Here is a 27,501-nt window from a genome sequence, read left to right on the forward strand (position 1 = left end):
GAAAGATTTTGTTTCTTTTGTGTCTCCACCCAGTTAGATAAAGATATGGCTAATGAAAGCCAGGTCACACCTGTCTACTGGCACCTTTTCCTCTCTCATTACGCGTGTTACCTTCACAGATAGATTTATCTCGGCATAGAGATAAAGGGGGTTCTTTCTATTTGTTTTCTGTTTTCTCTTTAATTTTAGAGGAAATGTTTCATACCTGAAAGATAAAGATTACAGTTGCTTTTACTTTCTCTAAACTTAACTTCAGTGGAAAAATGGGAACTGCCAAATCTGTTGTGTTTGATCAACTAGAGAATAAATATGTAAATAAAAAGTTGAGGCTGCACAGATTATAGCCCTCTGACAACAGCTGATTAAAAGCCATGAAGTAAAACTAAGGATATCTTAAGCAATTTCATGAAATTAAAAATATTTATGTTTCTGGCTTTAATATTTTCACATATCTTCTTATCTTTTTGCATATTATGATTTAAAAGAATTTTAATTAGCTTCAAAATACTTGTTAACTCAATGGAAACATTTCACTGTCTAGTATAGCTAGTTCTAGACCTGCATCTTTTATCAATGCCTTCTCTGAGGAAATCCTATTTAGTTCTAACCTACAACTCAAATCAGGATAACAGAATTTATCCTACAATGAATTAGGAATGCAGACATGGTCTAGCTGAGAAAGCACAGGTTTCAGTTAACCATGGAATTATCTGTCCTGAAGTGAAAGCCCTCCTTGAATATATTGTGTGTTCAGAAGAGAGAATATGTTTTCAGCTTCAAGCCTACAGCAGAATAATAAAAATTCTCATGTTGAAACTACAGGTGCTTCATGCAACACTGAGCAAATTACTCCAGAGTGAGTTTGGCTGGGGAGAAGTGACAGTCTTTTATTCATTGCATAAGCACCTCAGTCAGTCTGTCTGCTCAGGTTTCTGGAAACCTCTGTGGTCTGATTCACTATTTCCTTACTGTTTGTTTTGGGACTGGGAGTAACTATGCAAACATGACGTTGATGCAATGTTGTAGGGAGTATCTAGGCTAATCCCTGCATTCAACTTCTGAACATGTTTGTTGAGAGCAAGGGCTTGGATACCTTGCTGTCTTCTCTCCTGCACTAAGTCTATGGAGAAACAGGCACCCACAGTTTTTACACTTATTTTCTAACTAAATCACCATATTCAAGCCAGTGAAAGAGAGAATTTCTAGTGTACAGTGAAATGTTCTGACAGTTGGCATAAGGACGTAGCTAGCACAAAAAACTTATTTTCACATAAAACCTTCTTGCAAATTTGCAGCTTCTAAGAAATCATTGTCGTCTGCAAAATCATCTGAGGTAGTCAGGCTAACGTCTTGGTTTTGGTACTGATGGCTTGGTGCTCTCAGGGAAGAATTGCAATTTGTTCCCCTCCAGATGTGTTTAAATATGTCCAAAGATATAGTAGTTCTACCAGGCCTTGTCTGGTGACTCAGAGTTTAGTTGGAGGGCCAGTATAGGGGCCAGAAACCCACTTTTAGAGACCTGTGCCACTTTTTAACATGCATTCCAGGCAGCATCCATCTCAACTAACAGTAGCTGTGAGAAACATCTGACCTGTTTTAGATGTCTGCCTTATGCAGAAAGGTAGGAAAGCTGCTTCCATAGGTCAGCTGTGCAGGGATCCATTCAGTGCCCTCAGATGTGGAAGCCTGCAGCCAGTTTGGCCACTGGACATCCTACCCTTTGCTGCTGAGAAAGAAGCAGGATTTGATACAACAAGTATGTTATTTACAGTAGCAGAAAGTGTGAAGGAAGAAAAAAACAGCAAACCTTTACGCCCTGCTTTCCAGTTCCTGATTCTCCAGGGAGTGTTGTGTTGGTTTTGGAGACATTTATGAGTGAGGATTTAAAGTTTCCTTTAAGGACTGCAGAGTTTGTAAGGGTGGGGTGGATGGGGTTTGCAAGTCTTTTTAGGAAAGAAAAGCTTGACTTGTATCTCTCTGCAGACAGTGCCACTTTCAGTTGCAAAGCAGTGATATGGACACCAGAAAGGTTTCCTGAATAATCTCCCAGCCAAAACTACAAACATATGAATAGTTCTCTGTAAAAACACAGCTAAAAGACTGCACTTCCAGGCACTGGCTACAGAACATCAAATTGTCAGTGGCTGTGCACTGTGAAATGTACGTGGCCTGCAGACAGGTGGGACAGAAATCCATGGGACTTGGGATTAATCCAAGGGTGCTGAGAGAGACAGCTGTGGATTTCTGCCATCTTTGGAACCTGTGGTCATCAGGGAAGGCCTCCAAAGATTGGCAAGATGCTAATGTCACATCTGAAGTGTGAGAAAGGATCCAAGGACCTGCAGATTGGTTGGCCTAACCTGGAAAGATTATGAACATATCTTCTGGAAGCTGTGACTGGACACATGAAGAACAGCCAGATAACTGGGAACAGCCAGCATGGGCTCAGCAAGGACAAATCATGCCTGCCCACCCTGCCTGCTTTCTGTGCTGCAATGGCAGACTTTGTGAATGAGGGGAGAGCAATGCTCATTACAAAGATGTTAAACAGTACTGGCCCTAGCACTGACCTCTGAGAGAGGCCACAGCAACCAGCTGCCAGTGGAACTTTGTACCTCTGACCACAAGTCTTTAAGCTCAGCAATGCAGCCAGCTTTCCACCCACCATGCACTCTGCTCATTTGTTTCAGCAGTTTGGCTCTAAGGATACTATGAGAAGCTACAGTGAAGGTCAAGATCAAATCAAGAGGCAGCTGGCAGAAGTTGCAGCAAAGGCAATCCCAATCAGATAAAGGAAAAACCAAACCTCGTGGTGATGGTAGTGGTGGGGGGGGTTTGATTCTTATTTGGGAACCCCTGTCCTTGGAGATGCTGATAACACTATCAGCTATCCAAGGCCCCGAGCAACATGTTCTGAGAGAGCCACATTCCAGTGAAGGGGTGGCCCAGATGGATGGAAGGCACCCAGACAGGTCCTTTCCAAACAGAATTATTCTATTATGCACGTTGTATTATAGTATGTGTTAATATGTAGGTGTGCAGGAGACTTCCAGCACCATCTCTGACCTTGTGTGGGAGGCTGTTTTGTACCTTAATTCAAAACAGTTGTGTCTGGCTTTCTCCAAGAGAAGAGATAACCTTCTGAGAGCTCATGTTTTTGTTTCCTCTTCTGTTAGGGAGGTGTCAGAATCGTGAAAGTTACCACTGTGTGCAAGACTAATTACTGCCTATTTGAGAGAGGGAATATGGGGCTGTATTGCCTTTTACAAGGTCAGGTGTGGAAGCTGTCTGGGCAATGGGAGGAGGTCTGTGCTCTCCCGCAGAGGAAGAGCTGAAGAACAAAGCTATCAACCTACTGCTTATCACCCCCAATACACATCTCTGTTTTGTGTGCAAATTGGTATTTGCTCCATGCCTGACCCTGCTCTAAAATTAAAGATAATAATATTTCAACATGTTCTTGCCATGCAGAGAGAGCTAAAGAGAATTAACAGCAGTGTTAGACCCGTGGGGAGCAGCAGTGAGGGGTAGTATGTACTTTCTCCGTCCTCCAGACAGGAAGCAGAATAACCTCTAAGGGCTCAGCCAACAAACATTTCTGTGACATCATCAGTGTTTAATCTAAACAACTCATGTTGATATTACCTCCAATATCATGATAGACATAATGCCTGTGAATGGATAGGAGGGCTCCACATTGTGGGGCTACATCCATGTACATTTTATCTCACATCTGATGACATAAGCACTCATCTGTGCTCATTCTGGATCTTAGAGGTACATCTAGTAGGGCACTTCTGACCCATTTTACAGCAAACCCATCTAACTGGCATTCCCTCTGTGGTCAGAGGAAAGATATAGGTATTTTCAGGGAGTAATTTCTCTCTTTTGATAGCAGATCTTCAGAATAGATTCTACAACTTCCTGTTTTTTCAAGCTACTGAAAAGGAAGTGTGGGTAATAGGCTCAAATGCAGACATCTTCATTATGAACATCAAAAGTGCCGATTCATCTCACCCTGATTTTAGGGTGTTAATTGCTCTGACTAGCCTCCCACAGGACCCACAGACATGTAGCCTGTACCCCCTGTGGCAGGGGCTATGTGTGAGTTCAGGGCCTGGTGCCCAGCCCTTCCCCAGCTGTTTTAGCTGTACCTGTGCCCTCTGCCCCATTCCCTGCTGATCCAGACTTGCTCCCTGGACTCCCCACATTGACTTCATACCCAACTCCTTGCCTGCTGCTACCTCTGAAGGGCTTGATCCAATCACCTCAGCTCTAATGCCATTTGCTGTTGGTTATCTTGCTTGGCTGAGAGCTGATGCTCCAGCAGTCTCTCACAGGTCTGGCACCAGCCCCACAGGGATTTCACAACAACCCAGAGGGGACTGAAAAGGTGTCAGACATCAATGGACAGGAAGCTGGGCTGCACCTCAGGTGTCTAAAGCCCAAGTGTCTGTGTGAGGGCAAGGTGTCTAAGCTCTTGGTACAGGGAGTAAGGATCTAGACCATATAGTTAATGGAGTCTGGAGAGCAATTTGGCTGACCAAATGTTGGATTGACCTCAGGAAAAAAAGTAGCATGCTAGGCTCCACCAGCTATATGGGCTTGGTCTTCCTTGTCTACCATTGGAATTTAAGCTGTATCTCACATTCAAACACTATAATTTAAGCAAGCTAGATCCCACCCATGGTGACTAAAAGGAGAAGAAATAAATACATTCATGAGAAAAATATTTAAATGATCACTCTTTGTGTTAAAAATTATGACTTTCATCTGAAAGGTCTAGAAAGGCAAAAGCTTTGTGAATATTTGAAGTTCAGTCACTGTGTCTGTACATGCAATCACACACTCCAAGAGTATTACATACACTCTCACAAAACACATCCTTTGTTTACAGTCATAGATTTAAAAACACTCCCTGGAAGAACAGGGACACACTCCCTGTATAAAATACATTTTTTGCTTCTGTAACTGTTAATGTGGAATTATAAATAATAATTTGGGATATTTCACGTATGGTCTTCTGCATTTTGTGATTATATCTCTCCAAGTAAATGAAAACATTGGTAGTGTAAAATAATGATCTCTTTTTGCCCAGTCTCCTCTGCTCAGTTCTACAGTATTGTTATATCCTCCTCTGTTGCCATAGAAATGATTGATATGTCCAATCATTGCATTCTTGCCATACCCTAGCCTCTACACATTATGTATTTTGCCCTTTAAACTAGACTCTCAGTTGGCTTTTAGGTATTTTTGGTTACATTCTGCAGAGACAACAACAATGAAACATACAAACAAAATAAAGAAAAGAAAAAAGAAAACTTTGGCTTTGAGAAGACTGAAACTAATTCAAAAGAGTTACCTGTATGAGTACTGTGAATATCCATGATTTTACTGTAAACCTTTGACATTTGTTGTTCTTATTAACCCCTAGGTCTGGCAAGCAGTGACTTTGTGAGATTCTTAGCATCTTCTCATACAAAACAAGTATCTGCAGTGTTTAAAACTTCCTAGCTATAGAACGTTAAACACAAAAGAAATTTAAAGACCTGCCTTTTGGAGGGCCTGCTGATTTTAGCGGTAATTAATTATGATTTTTGCAGATTTGGGTACTCTCTCAAGAAAGCAGAAGTAAAAAAGACGAGTCAAACTCTTCTTTGACACTATGCAAAGAATAGCAGTCAGAATGATGAATTTTATTTTGCTTCACATGTTTCAGAACTTACAAATGCAAGCTGCTACTTCCAGACTCAGATGTCCATTCCACAGCACGTTATGACTCTAGGAAATACCCTGGGGCTGCCTGGACTTCCTTTACACTGATTTCTACTTCCCCCCAGCAGTGCCTGCAGGGATGTGGTACCAGACATACTCCCCCTTCCCTCTCTACCTCTGGACAATAAACCTTTCTCCCACCCCAGACCTTTCCTCAGAGCCCCATAAGACCCCTACATCCCCCCCTCCATCCTCCGCGCAGGAGAGAGGGCTTCCTGTTCTTCCAAGGCTTTGCTCTCAGCCCGGAGCACAGGAACCCAAGGCAAGCCAGGTTTTAGGGGCGGGGGCTGCCTGGCTTTGCACCCTCTGCTCCTCCTGCCGAGATGCTCAGCATTTGGTCCCCGCCCCAAAGGATGCCACAGCCAGCAGCACAAAGGGCTTTGCTGCAATTGCGGCAAAGCGTGGTCCGACCTCTAAGCTGCCGATGAATCTCCTTCTCAATCTCCTGCCTTTTTTGGGGGGACTTCATATCCCGAAGCTGCCTGCAATACCGATTTCTGTGAAGTGCCACTAGGTGGCCCGAGATTGAACCTCTGCAGGCAACAGCTTTCAGTGTGATGTGCGTGTGTGGGGGGCAGGAATTTGGGAATTATCCTTGGGCGGTGCGCACCACCCTCATCGCTTCTGTGATTTTTAGATCTTGGTTGCAGATGCTGGAGGAGGGAAAGGGGCATCCCAGCAAACCCTCTGAAATGGGAACGAGCTCATTCTTATTTCTCACGAGAAATGAAACAGAGCTTTCTCTTGAGAATTGGGACTAGTGATAGCCTGGAGCCTAGCAGTACTCCCTGGAATACCAGCCACACTGCTGCCCCAAATTTAGAAATTCTTCTTCTCTTTCAAACATTTTTCAAAAGCAGTTGTAACCATCATCAGGGGCATATTTTGACACAGGTTAGCTTTGAGAACTCACCATGAATGAGAGGTCTGAATCCAACATGCTGGAGGAGAGAAGGGCTTTCACACACCCAGCAGATGACAAGGGTGATCCACAGGCATCAGTTTTATGCTTGCCACCCTTCTAAACCTCTTTCTCAGAGGAGTCCTGAAGTAATTGATTACTCCCCATTTCTCACTTCCCTCCATACCAAACCTCTGTGTTTTCTGCCCATTCTTGTTCATTTTCATTCCAGGGTGCTCCGTGTCCCCCTTTCTCACTGACATCTGCCCAGGCATCAGAGCTGTGGTTTGGCACACACCCTCTGTGCCGGGAGTGGGACATCATCTCCCTCCTGTCTCCCATCCGGAGCTGCCCCAGGTGCTTGGGGCCTTGTGAGAGGATGCTGTGGGCAAGAGCCGGGAGGAGCAGGGCAGGCACGGCCCATCGATGCCTGGAAAACCTCGCCCTGCTCCCTGGGGAGCCAGGGCTGAGTTTGTCAGGGTGTCAACACCTCAAAGGCAAGGAGGAGGAGGGGGAAAGAGGAGATAGAGACATCGTTGAGCAAGAAGGTGCAAGTGGGTGCCATCAGCCAGTTGTTTGAACTATAAACAACTGTAGAGATGCTGGGAGCTGTAGCTATGCTAAACAGCTGGCCCATCCACCTCCTGTGTTGTTCCCATTCGTCCTTCTCTCCTCCACAGTCAATAGGGCTTTGGCCAGCGATAGCTTCCCCTACACTTTGGATTTGATTGGAAAACAACATATATCCATACAGGCAGGCAAGCACCTCAATGCTGGCAAGTCAAGCATGTGGTCTCACAGACCCTGACAGCAAGTCAAATATATCCCCCCACTTCCTTACAGGCCTTAAAAATTCCTCATTTAGGGCCAGAGGCAGCAAAGGTGAACAACACCAAAGTGCTCACCTGGCTCTTCTGGAGTACAGAGTGGGCAAGTTTCATTTGGCTTCTGCACAGCAGCTACCAAAGCTCCTGCTAACCATCCACAAATTAAAGACCTGTTTTAAAGTGTAAAAATACACTTATTCTCAACTTTGCTTTTATTGAGAGAAAAGGGATAAAAACCTAATTTATAAGCCCCACCTAAAGCTTTTTCCCCAGTGCTGGCTCTGCCTCAGCCTCCCTCCCCACAAACATTACCTGCCTTCCCCCCAGAGGGCTCCTCCTGTCTTCCTCGTTTTTAGGGTGGAGGCTAATAAGCTCCCCAACCCTGGTAAGTCAGTATTAATTAACCTGCAGATCCCTGCAGGCTTCCAACACCTGCTAACTGAGAGAATCCAGCCAAACTCTCACGGTGGTTTTTTTGGTTGTTTTTTTTTGCACACAGTAAGCTTTAGCACCTGGAATAAGGGAAGGTTATAAGTTCCCACTTTGCCTGCGGTTTACAGTGAGGTAGAAAAAAATAAGGGAGAAAATAGTATTTTGTAGGGTCTATTTTCTTTCATTTTTTTCTTTCTTTGTGTTGTTTTTTTGTTGTTTTTTTTTCCCTTTTAATTTAGACCAGCAACTTCTTTTGCATGGGAGGGGCATCTGCTAGGTAGCAGCTCTGCTGCATGCCATTATCACCTTTCTGAGGCTGGGGGAGGCACTTTTAGCTGAGTTCTGCCTCTCTGGTAATGGGCACCCCTCTCTGCTGGCTGGTGGCTGCCATCTGTGGCAAATGTTGTAGAGCATGTAGTCAATCACTCTGGGATGCAGTTATGTGGTGCAACAGCTCTCTAGGGACTGATTTAAGGCCACTACAGTAAGGCCAGTTGGAGCTAATTGCATTTTTTTTTCCCCCAACCTGGGTTTCCAGATGTGACAGGGTAGCATAGCTTTAATAACCTGTGTTCATCCGTGCTCTCTGTTACAGAGGAAGAGATTTCTTTTTTTTTCCCCTTGGTGTTGAATCACAGCTTAGTGGGGGTTGTTTCCTGCCAACTCCTGAACAAGAGCCAAGTGGCATTCCTTGCCTGCTGGAATTTTACAGCATGCACTGAGCAGGGGTGCCACCCTGCTGAATGCTGGCAATTTTTATTTCACTGAGCACTTCTTGTTATCTCCACTAATACATGAGTCATTTTTCAGTGGACTAGGAAAACCAGAAAAAAAAAATTCCCTGACAACATTCTTCGGTGACCCATTCAGGTGGCTAAAGCTTTTACAAATGTCCCCTCGCAGCTAACAGGACACACTGTGTGCAGAAGAACGAAGATGGTGTTTGGCTGGGCCACCACTCCCCTCTTCCCTGCCCAGGTTCCATCTTGGGGCCGGATTTGGTGCTCTCTGGGTCCTTCCCACAGCCATTTCACCATTCCAACTGGAAGGAAACAGAGCTGTTTCCTGCTAGTGCTTTGGCCTGACCAGCTGGGCAGAGAGGGAGGAGAAAAGGGCCCACCTGGTTGGGAAGAGGTTTGACCACTGTATAGCTGCAGCCCCAGTTCATCTGCCAGTGCCACTCACCAGCCATGTGTTCTTTATCACAGGGCCTTTCTGGAACAGATGAGAAACTCCCCAGTCAGAGCTTAGATGACCTCCTGGAGGTTATAGTATAACAAACCCAGCTTTTCTCACAAGTTTTGCTAGAGTGTTGTACCAAAATATCAAAAAAATTACTTGAATGCTATTTGCTTGGATAATCCTGTGCTTTAGATAAGGGAAGCTTGGCCCCATATGCACTGTGACCCACTTCTAAGGCAAAGGAGTGTGTTTCAGAGAACAGAAATAATGTTCTGTCATGGCTCTTGATCCTTTACATTCTGCAGTTGTTCCCTAAGGATCTTCACAAGAATGAAAGTTCCATTTTTATCTGTCTTGCAGATCTTTAAGAGGGGCTGAAGGTTTGCTAGTACTGTGCACAACACAACACAGCTCCAGAGCCAGAGTGGAGAACATCCTTCAGATCAGCACAGTAAATCTGTGTTCTTCACAGTCCAGCCAAGAGTAGTACAAGTAGCTCCAACATGATCCTTAAAAGAATGTTTAAAAGGACACTCCATCCACCTTCAGTCGTGGCAAAGACTTTAGGAAATGTGGCTTTGGAGCAAGAAAGACCACATGCAATTCCATCTGCATAAATGTCAGATGCTTCACTCCCTTGGAGATCCTGGATATATCTCCTTGTGTCTGATCACTCCTTTCTCCTCAAGTCACAATTAACCTCTCTCTTTTTTTTTTTTTTTTTTTTTTTTTTTCTAATCCCATCTGCCAGCAACAGGGCAAATCTCCTTTGGTATGGAGAGCAGCTGCTGCTTCCCTACCACCAACCCATCACCATCACAGTGATGGATCCTTTCCATCCTAAATGATTCCATGCTTCCATATAGCTCTTCTTTCACTAGCAATGGAAGGCTAGCACCAGAATAGTGGTTCTCCCCACAAACTTCCTACCTGCCTTCCCAGACAGTTTCCCTGTGAAGCATCATCCCTAGCATGCTGTACTTGGCTTGCCTAAAGGATGCTGCCCTTTAACTGGAAGACATGCTTCTGGCATTCCTGGGCAGTGAATTACAGTCATGTTGGCAGCTGCCCTCTGCCCCTGTCTATTGCAATACCTCAAGATGATGCCAGCAAGCCCTGGGCTGCATTAGGAGGAGGGTCACCAGCAGGTTGAGGGAGGTGATTATTTCCGTCAGTTCAGCACTGGTAGACAAACGGGGGTTCTGGGTCCAGTTCTCAGCTCCCCAGTACAACACAGACAGGAACTTGCTGCAGCAAGTCAGTGAAGGGCCATGAAGATGATGAAGGGGTGAGATGTTGAGAGAGCTGTTAGTGTTCAGCCTGGAAAAGAGAAGGCTCAGGGGGATCTGACCCTTGTGTATGAATACTCAGTGGGGTGACTAAAGAAGGTGAAGTCAGACAAAGTAGTATCCAGTTAATGGACAAGAGACAATTGACAGAAATGGAAATGGAAATACAAGAAATACCATTTCAACATTAAGTGCCCCCCGCCCCTATTCCACTTCTCTACCAAAAGGGTGACCACCCAGACAGGCTGTGGAGTCTCCATCCTTGGAAATAATAAAAATCTGACTGTACCCATTCCTAAGCAACCTGCACTAGCTGACTGCTCTGACCACGTGTCAGACTAGACAATTCTCAGAGGCGCCTGCCTCCCAGCCTTAACTGCTCTGTGATCCTATTTGCTGATTCTCATGTCTTCCAGACAGTCCCACTACCCTTATCCTTAACCATCCTGATGAAGCGTTGTTTGACATTCCTGGGTGAAAGAACAAATTAGCTCTCCTGCAGCAGATATGCAGAGACACCTGAGCAGCAGTCAAATGCACAGCTGATATGGGGAGTAGATGAGAATAAAGGGCTTTCTATAAGGCATTAAGTCCAGACAAGGGGATTCATCCCATCTAACTCTGGACATTTGCAGTGTAACTATTTATGTCTGAGTAGTATATCTAGACTCCCTTTGGAGTCAACACAGAGAAATAGGCATTTCTAGAAAGTGGCTCATGTGACCTATTTCACATGAGATGAATCATGGCCATGAGCTGCCCCTCTTTCTTTCCAGACTACTATGAGGAGAGGGAGTAGTGAAGAGGTCAAGTTTGGACTTCTATACTGTAGACATCTTACAACATTTAGGATGATTCCCACCTCTGATACTTGTGCAGAAGTCTGTTATTGCCTAGAGTAAATTTTTACACACCATAAAATGCAGTCAAATTTGATGAATGTCTCTTTGCTTACAAAGAGGTTTAAACGGACAACTGAAAAGGACAAGCAAACCCCAGAGCACTGCAGATTAAAAGTTCATACAAGTGATCTAGGGGATGGATGGAATCCTATTGTTTTATTCCAAGACTGAATATTTCAAAGGTACAGGTCAAGGGTGTTTTGAGTAATGGGACTTCATCTAGTAGATTGGACCAAAATCAAGAGCTCTAAACCCAACCCTATAGATTCCTTGTGTGGCTGGGCTCCTTAGAGTCCAGAGGAGTCTAGAGAACTGCTTACTTGATTAGTCCATGCTACTATTTTTGGGGTGGACAGAAGAGGGTTGTGGACAAGGTGGCTTGGTAAGGATATATCTTAGAGCATTTTTTGCAATTTTTACTGATTTCTTTGCATACATCATCAATAGGATCCTACCAGGGCAGATCTTCACCTCATCACACCGTTGATTGAACTTTGTTAGTCATAAACTATCCTTGGCCTGCAATGACAAGCAGCAAGGAGGTAATGTGTGTTCTTGGCTGTGACAGGCCCTAGGCTTGGCTCAAAGGCTTGAAGGGCATGGCAAGAAGATACAACCTGTCTTGTTTTTTTCTTTTGAAATATGATGAGGCAACACAGCATAAAACTGTTTTCCCTTTTTGCATTGTCTGGCACGCATCTGGAGAGCATCTGGACAGAAGAGTGATCAGACTTGGCAGAGGTGGTTTGGCTGTGCAGCATGATGATGCCTCATAGCAAAGCCAGATTGCATTAACACACTGTGGTGGTGCTAAGGGTGCTGGGGTGCAGTCCTGGGTGCCTCAAACAGTCAGTCTAGGAGCTCAACCATAATATTGTATCAAGGGCTCTGGGGAAAGGCAGTATAACTCCAGATTTCATCAGGCAAGTGATCTTTGGGCAAGATGCTTAGCCGCAGGATTTTTGAAGGGAAGCCACAACTTCTAGATAGCTGTGTCATCTTGGGATGTTAACATGGTAGAAAAAGAAAGGATTGAGAAAAAATAAATAAAGTCAACTGCCAAGGAAAATAAAAGTGAATGAAATAGTTCATCTCAAATTAGGTACCTCAAATCCCAAATTAATTCTTGGTATAAAAGAACTTGTGACCTCAAATTTCTCAGAACTTTGATAAAGATAATAATGTGTTTTTTTTTTTTTTTCTGAAGTGCTTAGAAATGTCAGACAACTATGTAAGATTTAAGTGTTATTAAGTGTAGATATTAGCTGCTGTCCTGTAAAATGTAGTATGCAAACATGTTGGAAACTGCTGTGGGGTGCAGGAAAAAGGTTGATATTTAAACATTATTTTACACTATGACAGTGAAAAATTTCATCATCACAAAATCATAGCTTTTCTGTCCTATGTTATTTTGATAGTGGGAGGAAAGTGACTAACTGTAACAAAATGCTTGAAATACCTGGTGCTAAGGTTAGTGGCCCTTATTCAAAACTCATTAACTTCCCTTATTTGGTATTGCCTTTACAATAGTATGAAAATATATTTTTTTCTTCCAGCTGAGCCCAGTGAACAGCAAGACAGAGCCTTTTTTTTTCTCTGCTGCACAGGTGTACAGAGATGCATGACTTCCACCGCTTCTTGCAATGGTGTGAGTCCATGTAGGCCAAGAACAGTCCAGCTTAAAGAGTTTTTTACCCCCAGTCTTGTTAAAATTGATGTGCAAGGGAAAACTATTTTGGTGAGCTTACATTCACCCTCGGTGAGCTGACTTTCAGATCCCAACATCAGAGTAAAGAGAGCCTTTCTTTCCTGGAGGAAATCAAGGACTCGATCAGGCAGGGAGCTGCAGGCAGGGTTTGAGTACCTCTGGCAGTGTCCTGGGGAGCTCTGCAAAGCCTCTTAGGGCTTAGGATCTGATCTGGGGGAACTCCAGAAGTGCACATTTGCATGCCATCCTACCACCTTTAGTCCTTGAGCTGTCTTCTGAACTGGGACTTCCTCCTGTGGTGCATGCCTTCACCATTTCTCTCTATATATTTACACCTAGTTCAAATAACGGCTCCAGGCTAGGCTTGTGGGAGGAGGGAACAACAATGATCAAAGCAACAGAGAAAGTTTTCTAAATGCTGTTGGAAAATCATGTGTTGTTTTTCTTTTCTTTGTAGAAATTTTCCTGCTTTTTCCATTTCATGGCTAACTGAGCCAAGGCCAAACTACCTATTCACCACTGCCTAACAGCATCCTTGTCTCGGATGATGACTACATATAGTGAAAACAGCAGTCTTAAATGGGAGAATTGGTCATTAGAGCTTCCTTGCAGTTTCAGAAGCAGAGCTACCCTAATTCACAGCATAACTGCTTGACTTCACTTTGCTAGTCAAATGGGTAAATAGTTTCCAAAACATGCACGACTGCATAGAAAATCCTAAAAACTAGCACTGCATGAAAAAGCATTGCCTGGCTGCAAGGGATTCATCACACCTGCCTGAGATGTCTACAGCACAGGCTTCAGCCTCCAAACTAACCATGACTTCTTCATGGCCACTGCTAAGATACCACTCCTCTGTGCCACTTCATTGTTTGTTTCATGATGAGAGGAACCTGAAGATTCACCCTGGAGTTGCTCACTTCTTCAAATGGACAGGTGAAGCCCACGTTTTATCTGGAGATAACAGCTCTCTGTAGACCCTCTATATTCAGTGTTTCTGTTATGACCAGAAGATCCCTAAAATGTTCACATTTCATAAGAAAAAGTAATTGCATTGATTAGGAATTCTTCACTAACAGTTATACGAAGGGACTTTACTAAATTGCTGTGTCACAGCAGCCCTGATATTGGCTTACTTAAAACCAGATCACAGAGGGCAAATGTATCATACAGAAGATCCTCCTGTTAAATTAGCAAGATCTAGAAATAGACAGAAAATGCTTCTGAAAGCCAAACTGTAGCTAAAATAATTTGCCTTCTACCAAAACCTAGCAATGCCCCATAACGTTCAACATTTTACTTTATTTTGATGAAAACATTTTGTTTAGGAAACACCACCTGGAGGATTATCCTGTGTCAATCAGCAGTCCTTTCCATTTCAGCCAGCAATTATGACCAGCAGCTGTCTTTTTTTTCAAATTACACCCTCTAAGGTGATATCAGCCTAGAGGCTTTATTCCTTCCCTTGGACCTTTGGTATTTCTATTGACATGTCAGCAGCAGCCCCATGAGATCTTGGCTTTGCTATTGGAGGTAACTTAGGAAGTTTCCAATGTCATTTCACCATTTCACTTGTGACTCTTTGCTGTCATAGCCTTTTTGGTGATGCCACTGCCAGGCATCAGAACGGATTCACTCTTTCTGGGGAGTGTTATTTTTCAGCTGATGTAGGCTTAGCCCTGCAAATCCTTGTTCTGGCAATAGCAGTTGCCCATGGAGAGGTGTGAAGCCAGGTACAAGGCACCAGGGAAGGGAGAAGAGGAAACATTTTAAGTTAGCTTCACTGACAAAGCCAGAGTTTCCTGAAATTATGGCCTCTGTGGACCTCATGCTGTATAAAATGAAAGGGAAACTTAAACCAATTAAGCCTGCATATTAATTGTGGAAATTCTTACGTGGTTCTAAATTTCCTTCAACAGTACTAGGGTTTTAATTTTTCATTTGAAAGGGTAGTTAATTTTCAGCTAAGCATTTTTCCCCTTTTCTTTTACATTTTCGTGCTAACTCACTCTTCATTTTAAAGTTACTTTCCAAACACAACTCTACTCGTAAAATATAACACAAAATGAAAATCCCTTCTACATTCAAATAAAAGTTACTTGGAAACTGAAGAAGAAAGCTTTCAAAGCGCAGAGTTCAGTAGCTTTAATGTTTGTTTAAAATACATGCTCTAGACTTTAATTTCAACTTCTATAATTTACCTCACTAAGTCACAATTCTCAAAGATTTATGAATTCACAGGGAGCTTGCACAATGCATGAAGTTCAACATGGGGATAAATTTGCAGAATTAAAGACAGCTGTACTCAGACCAGGGGCATGCAGGAATTTATGCTCTCACAGATTCCTTGCAGATGCCCAGTCCTCGTAGAAGTGCATTAGCTTCATTTTGGGGACACAATGACTTCTGTACCAGCTCAGGCCATGTTAAAGGTTAGTTGTTACCACATCTGTAAACTTTTTTGGATCAGCTTGCTCTGCATCAGATGCAGACAAATAACATCATCTTTCCATTCAGTTAGCCCAAGAATAAAAAAAAATATTTCTGTGCTAGCTTTTTGTCTTTTTTACCAAGTTTAAGCTGACTTCAGTATCTTCTCTGTTAGATGTTCTGTGACAAAATGACTCCCTCAGAATTTTTTGAACACATTTGAATTGACAGAATAAGTTCATAAAGGTTCAGTGATTTGCATCACATCGTCATAGCATTTCTGACTCATTATATGGCACATCAAGACTATGTTCAGGGTCATGCCAAAACGAGCCCAAGTTCTTCAGGGTCTGCTGAAGAACTGATCTGCTCACGAGCCTGGCAGGCTTGCAGACTCAACTTGAACTCTGTTTATATAAGCTGAAGGGCTCTGAAAGAACAACTACCTCCACACTCACTGCCTTTTTGCTTTCACTACACTGTGGACACAACAGAGCTGGATAAAACAAAATAAAATCTGAAAACAGGTGTTATTTCTAATAATTATCTGTTTGATCACATGGCTCTTGTAAGGGCAATACGTGACAGGAGCCAAAGAGCAGGAGGAAAAGCACAGGATACATGCCCATGTGCTTTGTGGGGAAGGCCTGGGACATCCTTGCACAAGCACTGTCTGCAAATGCCTGCACAGCCACAGACACCATCATGTTGGCAAAGCAACTTTTCTTATTCCAGGGCACAAATATGGCATAAGCAGGTTGTCTCTCTCCTGAAGACAGATCCCAGAAACTCTGGATGAGCCTCCCCAGGTGCCCTTGCGTGAGATAAAGCACATCCAGACAAATGTGAGGAGATACAATACTCCTCGAGGAGTTCTGACTCAGATGGAGAGGAAAAGAGTTTGCTCATAGCCACTACAGATATGGCTCAGGGCCCTGTATAAAAGGTGAAATAAGTGTCACACTTGGGTCATGGGAAGATAGCTACAAGCCAGCTTAGCTACAAGCAGAGATAGCCTGTGACAGCCAGTCACACTCAGTAATTGCGTGCTTTGTGTGACAGATAGCAGACCCAGAAACAGCTAGCTTGTTAAAACCCTAGAGCATAGGCACGGTACAAAAATATACGTAGGATCTTCTCAATTAGCCCAAGCATGCAACAATGTTTTTTATGTCAGGTTTGTGCATAGTTTCCTGGTTTAAGTTTAGCTGCAGGACTGACAACTGTCTGATACGAAATACAAGATTCTGGACTGTACTGTGAGCTCAGTCTGGGTAGATCAGTTAGGGATGTGGAGTCAGCAAAAGACTGTGCCAACATGAAATCACCCTTTCTTCTGTGCAGAAGCAGTCTCCTCGCAGAGGCTATGGCTCCATGGATGCAAATCCTGTGCGGGAATGTTCGGAGTCAGATTCAAAATGCCCCAGCTAGGTGATGCAAATTTCTGAAGTTCACTCTGCTGGTTTAGATTTGTTCACAGATTTCTCTGGAAGCATGTTGTCCTGGCAAACTTCATACCATTTCAGCCATCAGCTTCTCACGTCCTATGACCCTAGATGGACCAGGTACCATCTTTCTTCATCACAACTAGCATAAAAACATTACATTAAAATTGTATTATGTTATTTTCATAAGAACATTTTCATATGTTCATCTGTGATCTGTGTGAAGTTAGAACTGCTGGGTGCTCCAGTACTGCACAGGTGTGATATTATTATAGGACTAAGGTTAACTTTCCCCCTTAGGCTATACTGCAGTGCCATTTGAGATACCTCTTCCCAAAATGACTTTCAGGACATGGTACCTAAATCCCTGTGCAATAACAACTTAAGAAATTCCCACTCTCATATAACTGTCCACCACTCATTTAAAGCAGGGTGTTAATGAGAGGTAAAGCAAAGCTTGCAAAAAAAAATAAAGATGGTGTATTCTTTTTTTGCTAAGATCAGCCTAGCTACCAAACCACAATACAGGGAAGCCATACTAGCACAGCTGAAAAAACAGCACAGATGTGGAGCCTGGCAGGGGATGGAGAAAGGTGGACACCTCCAAAGTGCTGACAGCGCTGACTGTAGTGTGCCTTCCCGCATGGTCCTGAGCAGCTGTGGAAAGGGCTCTGACTCACTTTGCCACTCTTCCTGCACTAGCAGGATTGCTATATTTAGACAGCCCCTGTGCTTCAGGAGTCCTTTCAATCCAGTCCCCAAAATGCTGACAGAGGAAGCCAGCCAGGGTGTGGGCAGTGAGGGCCTCAAAGAGTACAGCTGGAGAATGCTGCTCCTTTTTGGCCCTGTGCAACTTCGTGTCACCTACATCAACATCTACATGTGTGTCCTCAAGCTTGGGTCCAGCTTCGAGCCCGAGCCTTGGCTGCATGCTGGAATGAGGGAAACCCATCTGTCTGGGAGGCAGTGCAGTATCCTGAGGAGCAGGAAGCAGCAGGATGTCACCAGCAGCAGTGTGTACAACTGGGCAAGCAGAGCTGCACGAACATGTCCAACCATATGACATTAAGATGCAGCATGAAAGAACCTGGGTGTGCCAGCAGCGATCACGCAGAGCAGCTCTCTCTCACATGGATGTGTGAGATAGGGGTGGTGGAAACAGCAGAGCAGGAAGGAGCCTAAGCTGGAGGGAGGCTGATTGTGTGGCATCCTTCTGTAACTGATCTGCTCCCAGTATGTGTTGTAATAAATAGCATGAGGAGAACAGTTTCCCAGCCTCCCTCTGCTCTTGGGATCCCACTTGCAGCAGGAGAGCTGGACTATGCAAAGCCTTACTCAGCCCCACTCACTACCTTGTCCTCTGTTACTTATCACCCTAGCTTGAGCCTCCCTCTGGGATTTTTTCAGCCAAGGAGAGAACCTAGAGTATGACAGGGCACATGTCTAACACTTCACGCTATAAAGGAGGTCAAAATCACTCCCATTTTCCACATAGAGAACGGGAGTGGAAGCAGGAAATGAGATGCCCCAAGGCTATGGGATGAATCAGTAGTAGAATAAAATGAAAATTCAGAGCTTCCTGTCTCTTTACTCATCTCCTTGAATACTGTTGATGATTAAACTCATAAAAAGTTAGTGCAGTTGATGACCTCTGCATCTCTGGTCAGTGATTATGGCCCCAGCACATTAAAAGCGGAAAATTATAGAACAAAGACAATTTCAAAGAACTTGAAAAAAAATAGAGGGCAAGGAATTTCTTTTGTGGCTACAACATAAATGTTGGGTTCCCATTACTCCCACGGTATCTCTTCCAGTAAGGAAGGAAGTTTCTCTAGTTTTACCCCTATGGGTCCACTGAGAGTTGAAATTGGCTTAAGCCACAGCCACAACCAAGAGGCAATGCTATGGTTACACTTCCTGCCCTCCACTCAATCTCTGACCCCTTCGCTTCCCTTTTGTTAACACAACTGCTCAAGGAGGCATGTGATGAACCAGTCCAGGGTAACATTAAAAGTTATTTTCCTTCTGTGGGCTAGATTTGCTGAGTCCTGACTCACTATACAGCTGTAGGAATGCTCATAACACACAAGGGATGAGATGCCATTCAATAGGAATAAAGGGCCAGAGAAAGGGAGGCTTAGGATCCCTCTTTCAGGGATGCTGAAACTGCTCAGGGAGCTCCAGCTCCTCTATTGCCTTCACTACTATCAGCACAGTGAGCAGAAATGGGTGCAACTGTGTCTGAAGGTGATGGAAAGCAGCATCCATGCCCCAGATTTTTCCTGCTTTATTCCCAAATGGATGGAGCGGACTCAGATTTTTTGATGCTTCTATTCAAGTTTGTGATTAGAAACACCATGTGTGCTCTGTGGAGTGATGATCCACAGGAGTGAAAATGCCTTTCCTTGCATTTAGTCTTCGTTATGATTTTTGATATCTGTCTCACTCCATCTCCTTCAGGCTTGCTGGTTTCACTATGAGGAAGAGTTAAAACAGGCGACTCATCTCCTTTCCAGTGCTTTTAGGTTTGGTTTTTTAACCTTTACACTTTCACACGGGGTAAGTACACTGAGCTGGTAAGGAGCATGATGAATATGTGAACAGAGTGGTTTTGGCCACAGCCAAAGAGGCTTCTTCCTCAAGAAAGCAAGCCTTTCATCCCTCCACTTGAGTAGGAAGGAAAAGGAAGGTGAGGCATCATGGTGCATCACCCTGGGAACTAGCAGGAAGCTCTCTTGTGGCATTTACTACTTTATGAAAACTATTTTCCCCTCAATTTAGGGGATGCCTTACTTTTCAAGAATTCACAATCTTGTTGATAGCACTTTAGCATTTTAGCAGTCTTTAGAAAACACACCAAAGAACTGAACTCACTGGAATAAAACAAAAGTTCAAAGCAGAGAGGGGACACTGTGGTGGAGCCACATCAGAGGTCTGGTGAAATGATGTGTGTTAGTTAAAAAGTGAATGGTGAAAATATGTATTTGGGCTCAGATCCTCATCTCTAAAAAACTGGGCTGTACTTTTCAGAGGCACAAGAAAGTTGTTACATACCGGGTTTGGAAAACTCTCAGTTCAGAGTTTGGGCTTGAAAATCTTTCAGCATTCAGAAAAACATAGCAACACTCTCTGAGGTAGTATTAACATTACAGAAGGAGATTCTGGAGTTATAACAGACATGTTCCACAGAAATGTCATATTCATGCTCAACAACAGTGAAGAAAGGAAGGATCAGGAGGGGACTAGAAATGAGGACATCACTGTGACACTGCATGGGGAACCCAGCATGAACATGATATGGAAATCCTTTTACCCATCTTAAAAAGGAAGGCATTAGAAGCAGAAATGGTTCAATGAAGGACAAATATGGAATGAGTTACATTCATGGTATCGCTAAAAAGACCAGAATTTGCTAGCTGGCAAAAACTGACGGGAAAACACACCAGAAGTCTCTAAAAATGTATATAGTGAAGAAAATGAATAGAAAATCATTGATGTCTCTTCCACAACAAGAACCAGCAGGGTTGTTTTTTTTTTCTTCACCTATGCAAAGGTGGTCTCCAGATAACATGCTAGCTCAGCTTTGGAACTCCCTGCCAGAAGACACAATAAGAGCCAGAAGCATGTATGAACCCACAAAGTAAACAGGCAATCTAATGGAAGGAAAACATAATTAAAAAAAAATGAAATGCAGTACAACAAATGCTGCTAAAGAACTCTCTGAGCTGTAGAGAGATGGTAAGATAAGCCAGGGAAGTATTACTAGATAGTTAAAGTATCCCTGTGATCTTCTCTCAGCATTAACTGCTGGCTGCATCTGGAGATGGATGCTGGGACAGATGGGCAACGGATCTGACCTACCAAGGCTTCTCTTGCACATGAAAAGGCTGAGTTAAATAAGCCATGCAATGCAAACCAGGCTGATGATAATAAATCTTTATGGAAATCCACCTTCCAAAACCTACTGCATCTCTAGACTTGACCTTACTCCTGTGCATGCACTCAGGCAGACATAGCACCGGATCCATTTGAAATTATTTGCCTTTTCCTGACTACAGGTTCCTGTTCAGAGAAAAAAGTTTCCTGGTCTAGGCTGGAGTTTCCTTTCTTTGTATCTACACTTAAAGTGAAAATGAAGTATGCCATTAAACTGTTATGGTAATTTATCCTTACACTTTCTGCTCAACAGGTTTGCTTTGTTTCAAAAGTATGTTTCTGTGATACTTACAGCTATGTATATGTAATTTTGTGGTTAAATTAGAAGAGAGAGGAAAACCCTGGTTCCCACAGGAAACATAACTCGACCTCTTGCAAGCAGGTAACATTTTTGCCGTATCAGTGTGATAAAGAACTTCAATGAGAAACAAATCCTGCCAAGGTTTACACCTGTGTGCAACTGCCTGATATGTCTTGCTCAAGTGAGGTTAATGAGATTTTTCCACGATTCAAATTCTGCTGGAGGATTCTTCTGGGTGGGAAGGAAGCCTGAGACAGCTCTGACAGTAAATGATGTGTTAAAATATGAGAGATGGGTCTGGTTCCGTGGGCCAGCATTTGAGTCTGTCTCTGTAGAAATCTTGGGACTCGAACCTGTTTCCTGTGAGTCTGGAGTCTCGGGGCAGGGGGGAACTGTGACATCTTGCTCATCATCTCACCGGGGATGGGCAAACATCCGCACCCACGGTGAACACCAGCCGTGACTGACCCTCACTGACCGCGCTGTCCGGCAGCGGCGCGGCGGGGGCTGCAGGGCCCAGTCCCCGCCTGGGGCAGCGGCAGCGTGGGCAGCGTGGGCCGGTCACTGCAGCCGGCGGTGGGGCGGCCGCACGGCCCTGCCGCGGACCCGCGTGGGGCTCCTGCCGGCCCGGCCCAGCGCCGCTTCCCCGGCGGGCAAGGGCCGCCCCGGGTCGCCCCCGCCCCGTGGGGCTATTGTTGGGCGGCGGGGCGGGCAGGCTGCGCGGCCGGTTCTCTCCCCGCCTGCGCTCGTTCGCTCCCTCCCTTCTCTTTCTCTCTCCCCGCGAGTTTACCCAGCAGTGCTCTGGTGCGGGCGCGTTTCCGCCGGTTTTTCCTGTTGGAGAAGGGAAGGGGGAGCTGTTCTCTCTCTCTCTCTCCGCTCGCAGTATATTTTCTCCTCCTCCTTCTCCTCCTCCTCCTCCTCCTCCTCCCCGGCTATCTTTGTCTGGCTCGCAGCACCCCGCTCCAGCCCCGCGCCCCTGCCCCGCCGCCGCCGGGACGCGCAGCCCCTGCCCGCCGGTGCCCGGCGCCGTTTGATGCGAGGGCAGCGCCGCGGGAAGGGCTCGGAGGCGGCGGGGGCTCCGCCGCGGCGCTGGGCGTGAGCCGCCCCCCCATGCGAGAGCGGGGCCGCGGCTGCCACTGCCGGCTCCCGGCGTGAGCGCCGCCGGCCGGGCCGAGCCGTGCCGTGCCATGCCCGGGTGCGGGGCGTATCGTGAGGCTGCCAAAGGCTGCCGGCACCGGCGCCGCTCCTGCCGCCGCCGCCGCGACATGGTGTGAGCCCGCTGCCGCCGGGGACGCGCGGGCACCCACCGACTCACCCGCTCACCCACCGACCGGGATCCTCGGGGGGATCCAGCCCCGCACCACAGCGCGGGGAGACGGACGGACGGACGAACCGCAGCACCCCTTCTCCTTCCTCCTTCCCTTCCTTCACCTCCCTTTCCCCCCTCCTCCCACCATCCATCTATCTATCCATCATCCCCCCCGCCAACCCCTCCCAATGCTGAAGAGTTTCAACCCGGCGGGGCTGGAGTGAAGAAGGGAAGGGCGGAAGGGAGGAGAGGAGCGGAGCTCCTCGCAATTCACAGCTGCTCCAGGGAGGGGGGAGCGGCCTCGCTATTATTTAACAGAGAAGAAAAAAAAAATTAAAGGAAAAAAAAAGAAGAGACGGGAAAATGGCGAACGATTCTCCTGCAAAAAGTCTGGTGGATATCGACCTTTCCTCCCTGCGGGTGAGTGCCGGGGCCGGGGCGGGGGCCCCCTGGGGCCGGCGCGCCCCTTGCCGGGGCTGCGGGGCCGGTGGGGTGGGAGCGGCCGGGCCCGGGGCCGGTGCCGGGGCGCGGGGAGCCGTGGCTGCATGGGGGGAGCCCTCCCGCGGGGGCGGGCGGGGGGACCGGGCCCTGGGCTGCTTTTCCTTTGTTTGCATGTATTGGCATGTGCGTGGAAAAACAGGGCGCAACAGCTGCACGCCGCCAGCAGCCGGGTTCGCTGGCTAGGCTCTGCCAGCAGCCATCGCCTGAACAAAAATGTAACCCCGCTTCTCTTCTCCCCTTTCCTCCCCCGCCCCTTCTGCCCCTTCCTCCCCTTAGGACCCCGCTGGGATTTTTGAACTGGTGGAAGTGGTTGGCAATGGCACGTACGGGCAAGTCTACAAGGTTTGTGTCAGAATTTCTTCTCCTTTTATTGTTGCCGATTTTGCAGAGGGTACCCGCTGCCTGCGCCGGGCTGAGCACACGGCTGAAGGCGAGCCACCCGCACTGGCACCCGGAGCAGTGAGGGGTGGTAGAAGTGTTGCCCTTGTCATTGTTGCTGGCCTTGTCAAGTTTGTCAGCCTCTCGGCTTCTGCTTTTTCAGATGGCTACAAATTACTCTCCCAAGTACCCGTCCTGTAATGATGAAATACGCCTTTATTGTCCTTATTCTTCTCTGTGCTCCCTCCAGAGAAACGACCAAACCAAGTGGACGCTGTCAGAGTCTGGCTGGGTTATACAAGCACGTCCATAGGCTTATTCAGCTTTGCTGCTGGAAATCCTTATGGAAGTTGCTGCTGCTGCAGTGACTTTAGACAAAGACATTGGCCTTAATTAAAATTGTCACCCGGCTTCCTTGTTGGAAAACCTTCAGAGTGTTGAAGCTATGGAGTTGGGGGCGAGTGCATCTGATGGGCTGTGCAGAGATAAGGGGTGCAGAGTGACAATAATAAGTGACCTAAGTAGAGAAGCTTATTTTGTGAAAATCAGAATTCCCAGAATAACCTGTTTGACAAGTGTATGACTTTAAAAACTAGAAATCAGAGTGCCCATGTGGGTGTGAAACTAGCCTACTTTCTTTCTTTTTTTTCTTTTTTTCCCCTTTAGTGTGCAGTCAGTGGAACAAACAAATCTTAAGCTTGCATGACTTTGCAGTGAGTGCTAGCTACCAGGATGACTAATTATTCGCACAGACTTAATACTTGGCTAAAGATTGGAGGCTCTGGCCTTAAACTGTAGAAGTACAAGATGCATTTGGAGAGGGAAAGAGAGAGATTAAGATGCTTAGCTGCTTGTTTGGTTTTTTGGTTGCTTTTTTGTTGTTGTTTTGTTTTGTTTTCCTTTTTGCTTATAAACAAGGGAGTGTAATTGGTGAGTTTCCCTGATGGCAAGATACTGCTGCTTGCAGCTCCAGTAACTAAATCAAGCGCTTTGGTGCCTCTTCTGCAAATGAAACACATGCCAGTTTGTTTTGAGGGCATGAACCTCAGCTTTCCTGATGGAGAATTAGTCTGCCTGCGCAGTGTATTAGTTGCTTTTTAAGACTTGAGCTGGAATAGCCGGGCTGCTGATGTTGGTATAAAGCTGGAAAAAACAATGTGGCTCAAAAGGCCATAGGAGAGGGGGAAGATGAGTAAAAAGCTGCACTTTGACGCAACCTCGACAATTTAATTTTTTCTGTCATTTGAAACGACACAATTTTTTTCTGTAATCATTTGCTCCCAGAGCTTGCATCATCTGAACCCTTATTAAAAAAAAAAAATTAATAGGGTGTGAATGTGTGACTTGAAACTCTCCTGTTAATTGTTGCAATTTAGTGCATTGTTTCTCAGTGTACTTGTTAATGCTTTCGAATTAATGAGCAAAGTTCTCCTTAGTTTAACAGTCTTGACAATAGAAATTTTAAATTTCGTTTTCTTTAAGTAAGGTAGAGCTCTCCCAGAGTAGTTAGCATTAGAAGTGAAACTGAGCACATGCATTTATTGTCTCAGAAGAGTTGAACACCTGATGTCTAAGGGCATCGGTGTCACTGTGATAATGGGGAGCAACAGGCAGTCTCCTTTCTTGCTGTAGAGCCTGCTAGATAGTAATGGATTGACAGGTGTTTAAGTTTGGGTTGGCACTGCTTCTTCCTAGGCATTTGCCCACATTTGTGTACATACACTGATAATGTGGACACCTAACAGAGCTGTATGTAAACAAATAATACCAAACCAAAAAACTTCCTTGCTGCAATAAACATATTTCTTTTTAAACTAATGAAGTTATGTAAAAAAAAAAACATTAAAAAAAGTTGTTGCAATAGTATTTAACTTTTCTTGGCCACTTTTTTTTTGCTAGGAAAAATGCTCTAGGGACACCCAAAGATGAGACTGTACGTGTATGTTTTGAGGGCTTTCATAGGAACTGCATAACCGAGGGGAAAACGTGTTTACGCTCTGTTTGCTTGTTGCCTTCCGCTTTCCTCCTACCCGGCAACCACTTCTTGAAATCCCTCTTCCTGGATGGTTTTATTTCCCTTCCAAGCGGCCTGGCATCTCAGGGGAGCGGGGAGGCGGGGTGCTGGTTGCTTTTGAGGAGCCGGGCTCGGAGATGTAGTTTGATGTACTTCCACATCCGTGTGCAGGCATCAGCGATGATGTCACCCGGGAGCGGGATTGGCTGGCTACCTGCCACTGCGGGGAGGACACGGAGCGAGCGGGGAGGGCATGACGTTATCTCTTTGTCTAGCTCATGCACCCGCCGGTGATGCCCAAGGTCGCTTGCCTGGCCGGGGAGTCAGCTTTCCAGCAGCGGTGGCAAGGGGACTGTGCCAACCTGTTGAAAAGCAGAAAACAGCCCTGTTTTTCTCCTCCTTTGCCGTAGCTGAGCTAGCTGGAAATAGCTCATCTATGTGGCTAGCGATATTTCTGTAGCTAGTTCTACCTTAGCTATTTATTTAGGTATATGTAGGTGTATAGATGTTTATACATGTATGAAATGTGAAGGCAGCCCTTGGATGTTTGGCACCTAAATGCAAGTGGAGTTAGTCCCGCATTTTATGCGTTAAATGGGTTGTCTTAGGTGGAATGTTACTGTGGGCCTGGGACCTCGGTGGTGAAGTGGTAAAAATACTAAGTTTTATGTTGCTATGCTTGAATTGGGGTAATGGCTTTAAACTGAGAGTAGGTTTAGATGAGGTATTGGGAAGAAATCCTTTACTGTGAGGGTGGTGAGGCACAGGAACAAGTTGCCCAGAGAACTTGTGGATACACCATCCCTGTAGGTGTTCAAGGCTGGGCTGGATGGGGCTTTGTGCAGCCTGGTCTAGTGGAAAGTTTCGTCTATGACAAAGGGGTTCAAACACTTCCAACCCAAACAGTTCTATGATTCTGAAATCTGTAGAGTTTTTATGGTTTTCATCTTCAAAACCTTGCTTACACCTCTCTTGTGTGAAGAAGCCCCGTGTGTGTTACACAGTGGTGAATTAATTGGTGGAGGGAAGGAGGTTCCCCAGCCCTGGGTAGGTAAAAGAAAGGGGTATTTTGGGGAAGCCTTTGCCCAGCAAAGGGGAAGGGGCAGCGGGGATTGGCTCATTCGTCCTGGGACCAAGCAGAGCTTCTCTACTGCTGCTCGGAAATTCTGGGCAATGAGAGTTGTTTTCCTTTTCGTAGTTCGTTCGAAAACCGAGAGCCATGGCGTGGAAGTTGCACCACGTAGAGAGAAAGCAAAGGGTTAAACGCTGCCGAGTAGGGCCGGCAGCGTTCCCTCCGAGCCGAGGCGGGAAGGACCGGCCGCAGAACCCCCTGGGTCGGTCGGTCTGGCACTTCTAAGGAGTCCCCGGCCAGTGCAGGAGTTGGGAGGGAGAAATTTCCCTTGGGTAGGCCGGTATCAGCTGGCGGGAGCCGAGCGGCGTGTGCGGGCCGGCCTGGGCCGCGCCTGTGCCCACGGCGGGCGGGGAGCCCCGGGCCGCGCCCCCGCCCGTGCCAGCGCCGCTGGGCCCCGCCGGGCAGGGCCGGGACCCGCACCGGCACGGGCCGGGCTGCTGCTGGCCGCACCGGGGCTGCTGCTGGCCCCAGCGGGGCTCTCCGGGCCCGCCGCCGGGCTGTGCTGCGGATGGGGAGGCGCACGGATGTGCTGCCCCTCTCCGTCCCTCCTGAGCCAGCCCGCTCCCGCCGCCGTGTAGCTGGGACTTGTAGCCGGCTCACCGAGTGATCGGCTGCCTTAAGGGCTTTGTTTGATGTTTTGCAAGTAGTGGGAGAAGCATTTTTAGCATTGCTGCGGTTAGATTTTAGTTTTTCACATCCAGCAGTAAACTTAATGTGAAGTTTGGATTGCACCAAATAAGAACACTCCTGGAATTTGTCTCAAGATAAGGTCTTTAACTGGGTGTTTGCTTCCCTTCTGTTTTTTTTTTTTTTTTTTTTTTTTTAATGCAAAAGTTACCTGTGACCTAAAGGCAATTGTTCAATACTTTTGAAATTTTAAAATCTCTATCATCTGATCATTCATAGAGGCATAAAACTTTGTAATTTTGCTATTGAGAGTGAACTACATTAGCTTGCTCAGTCACTTTCTCTTTTGTTGTGTATATATGTTTTTAAAGACATCTGACACTTTAACCATTGTGAGTGTGCTGTTGCATCT

The 27,501-nt window shown here is 45.8% G+C and overlaps 2 protein-coding genes and 1 long non-coding RNA gene across 6 annotated transcripts in view; 1 reads left to right on the top strand and 2 right to left on the bottom strand.

Moving 5' to 3' along the window:
- Window positions 1-22,566, bottom strand: part of RFX8 (regulatory factor X8) — a gene marked incomplete at its 5' end in the record, with an annotated part of 73,828 nt that extends 51,262 nt beyond the window's left edge. Inside the window, one exon of the mRNA XM_088159338.1 lies at window positions 22,444-22,566. Coding sequence (XP_088015464.1) covers window positions 22,444-22,566 — 123 coding nt within the window. The remainder of the gene's footprint in view (window positions 1-22,443) is intronic.
- Window positions 15,147-21,990, bottom strand: LOC148224890 (uncharacterized). Its single transcript, XR_015801623.1, has 2 exons — window positions 21,919-21,990; window positions 15,147-17,033 (listed from the first exon to the last, which is right to left on the bottom strand). It is a non-coding gene; the product is annotated as an uncharacterized LOC148224890 (long non-coding RNA).
- MAP4K4 (mitogen-activated protein kinase kinase kinase kinase 4) overlaps window positions 22,411-27,501 on the top strand; it is a 163,740-nt gene continuing 158,649 nt past the window's right edge. For all 4 annotated transcript variants that reach the window (XM_014893092.2, XM_014893150.2, XM_014893159.2 and 1 more), the window contains exons 1-2: window positions 22,411-22,857; window positions 23,215-23,280. In XM_014893092.2, coding sequence (XP_014748578.2) covers window positions 22,801-22,857; window positions 23,215-23,280 — 123 coding nt within the window. In that variant the 5' untranslated portion in view covers window positions 22,411-22,800. The remainder of the gene's footprint in view (window positions 22,858-23,214; window positions 23,281-27,501) is intronic.

This window comes from Sturnus vulgaris, chromosome 2, assembly GCF_052056855.1.
Source record: "Sturnus vulgaris isolate bStuVul1 chromosome 2, bStuVul1.hap1, whole genome shotgun sequence".
NCBI lineage: Eukaryota > Metazoa > Chordata > Aves > Passeriformes > Sturnidae > Sturnus > Sturnus vulgaris.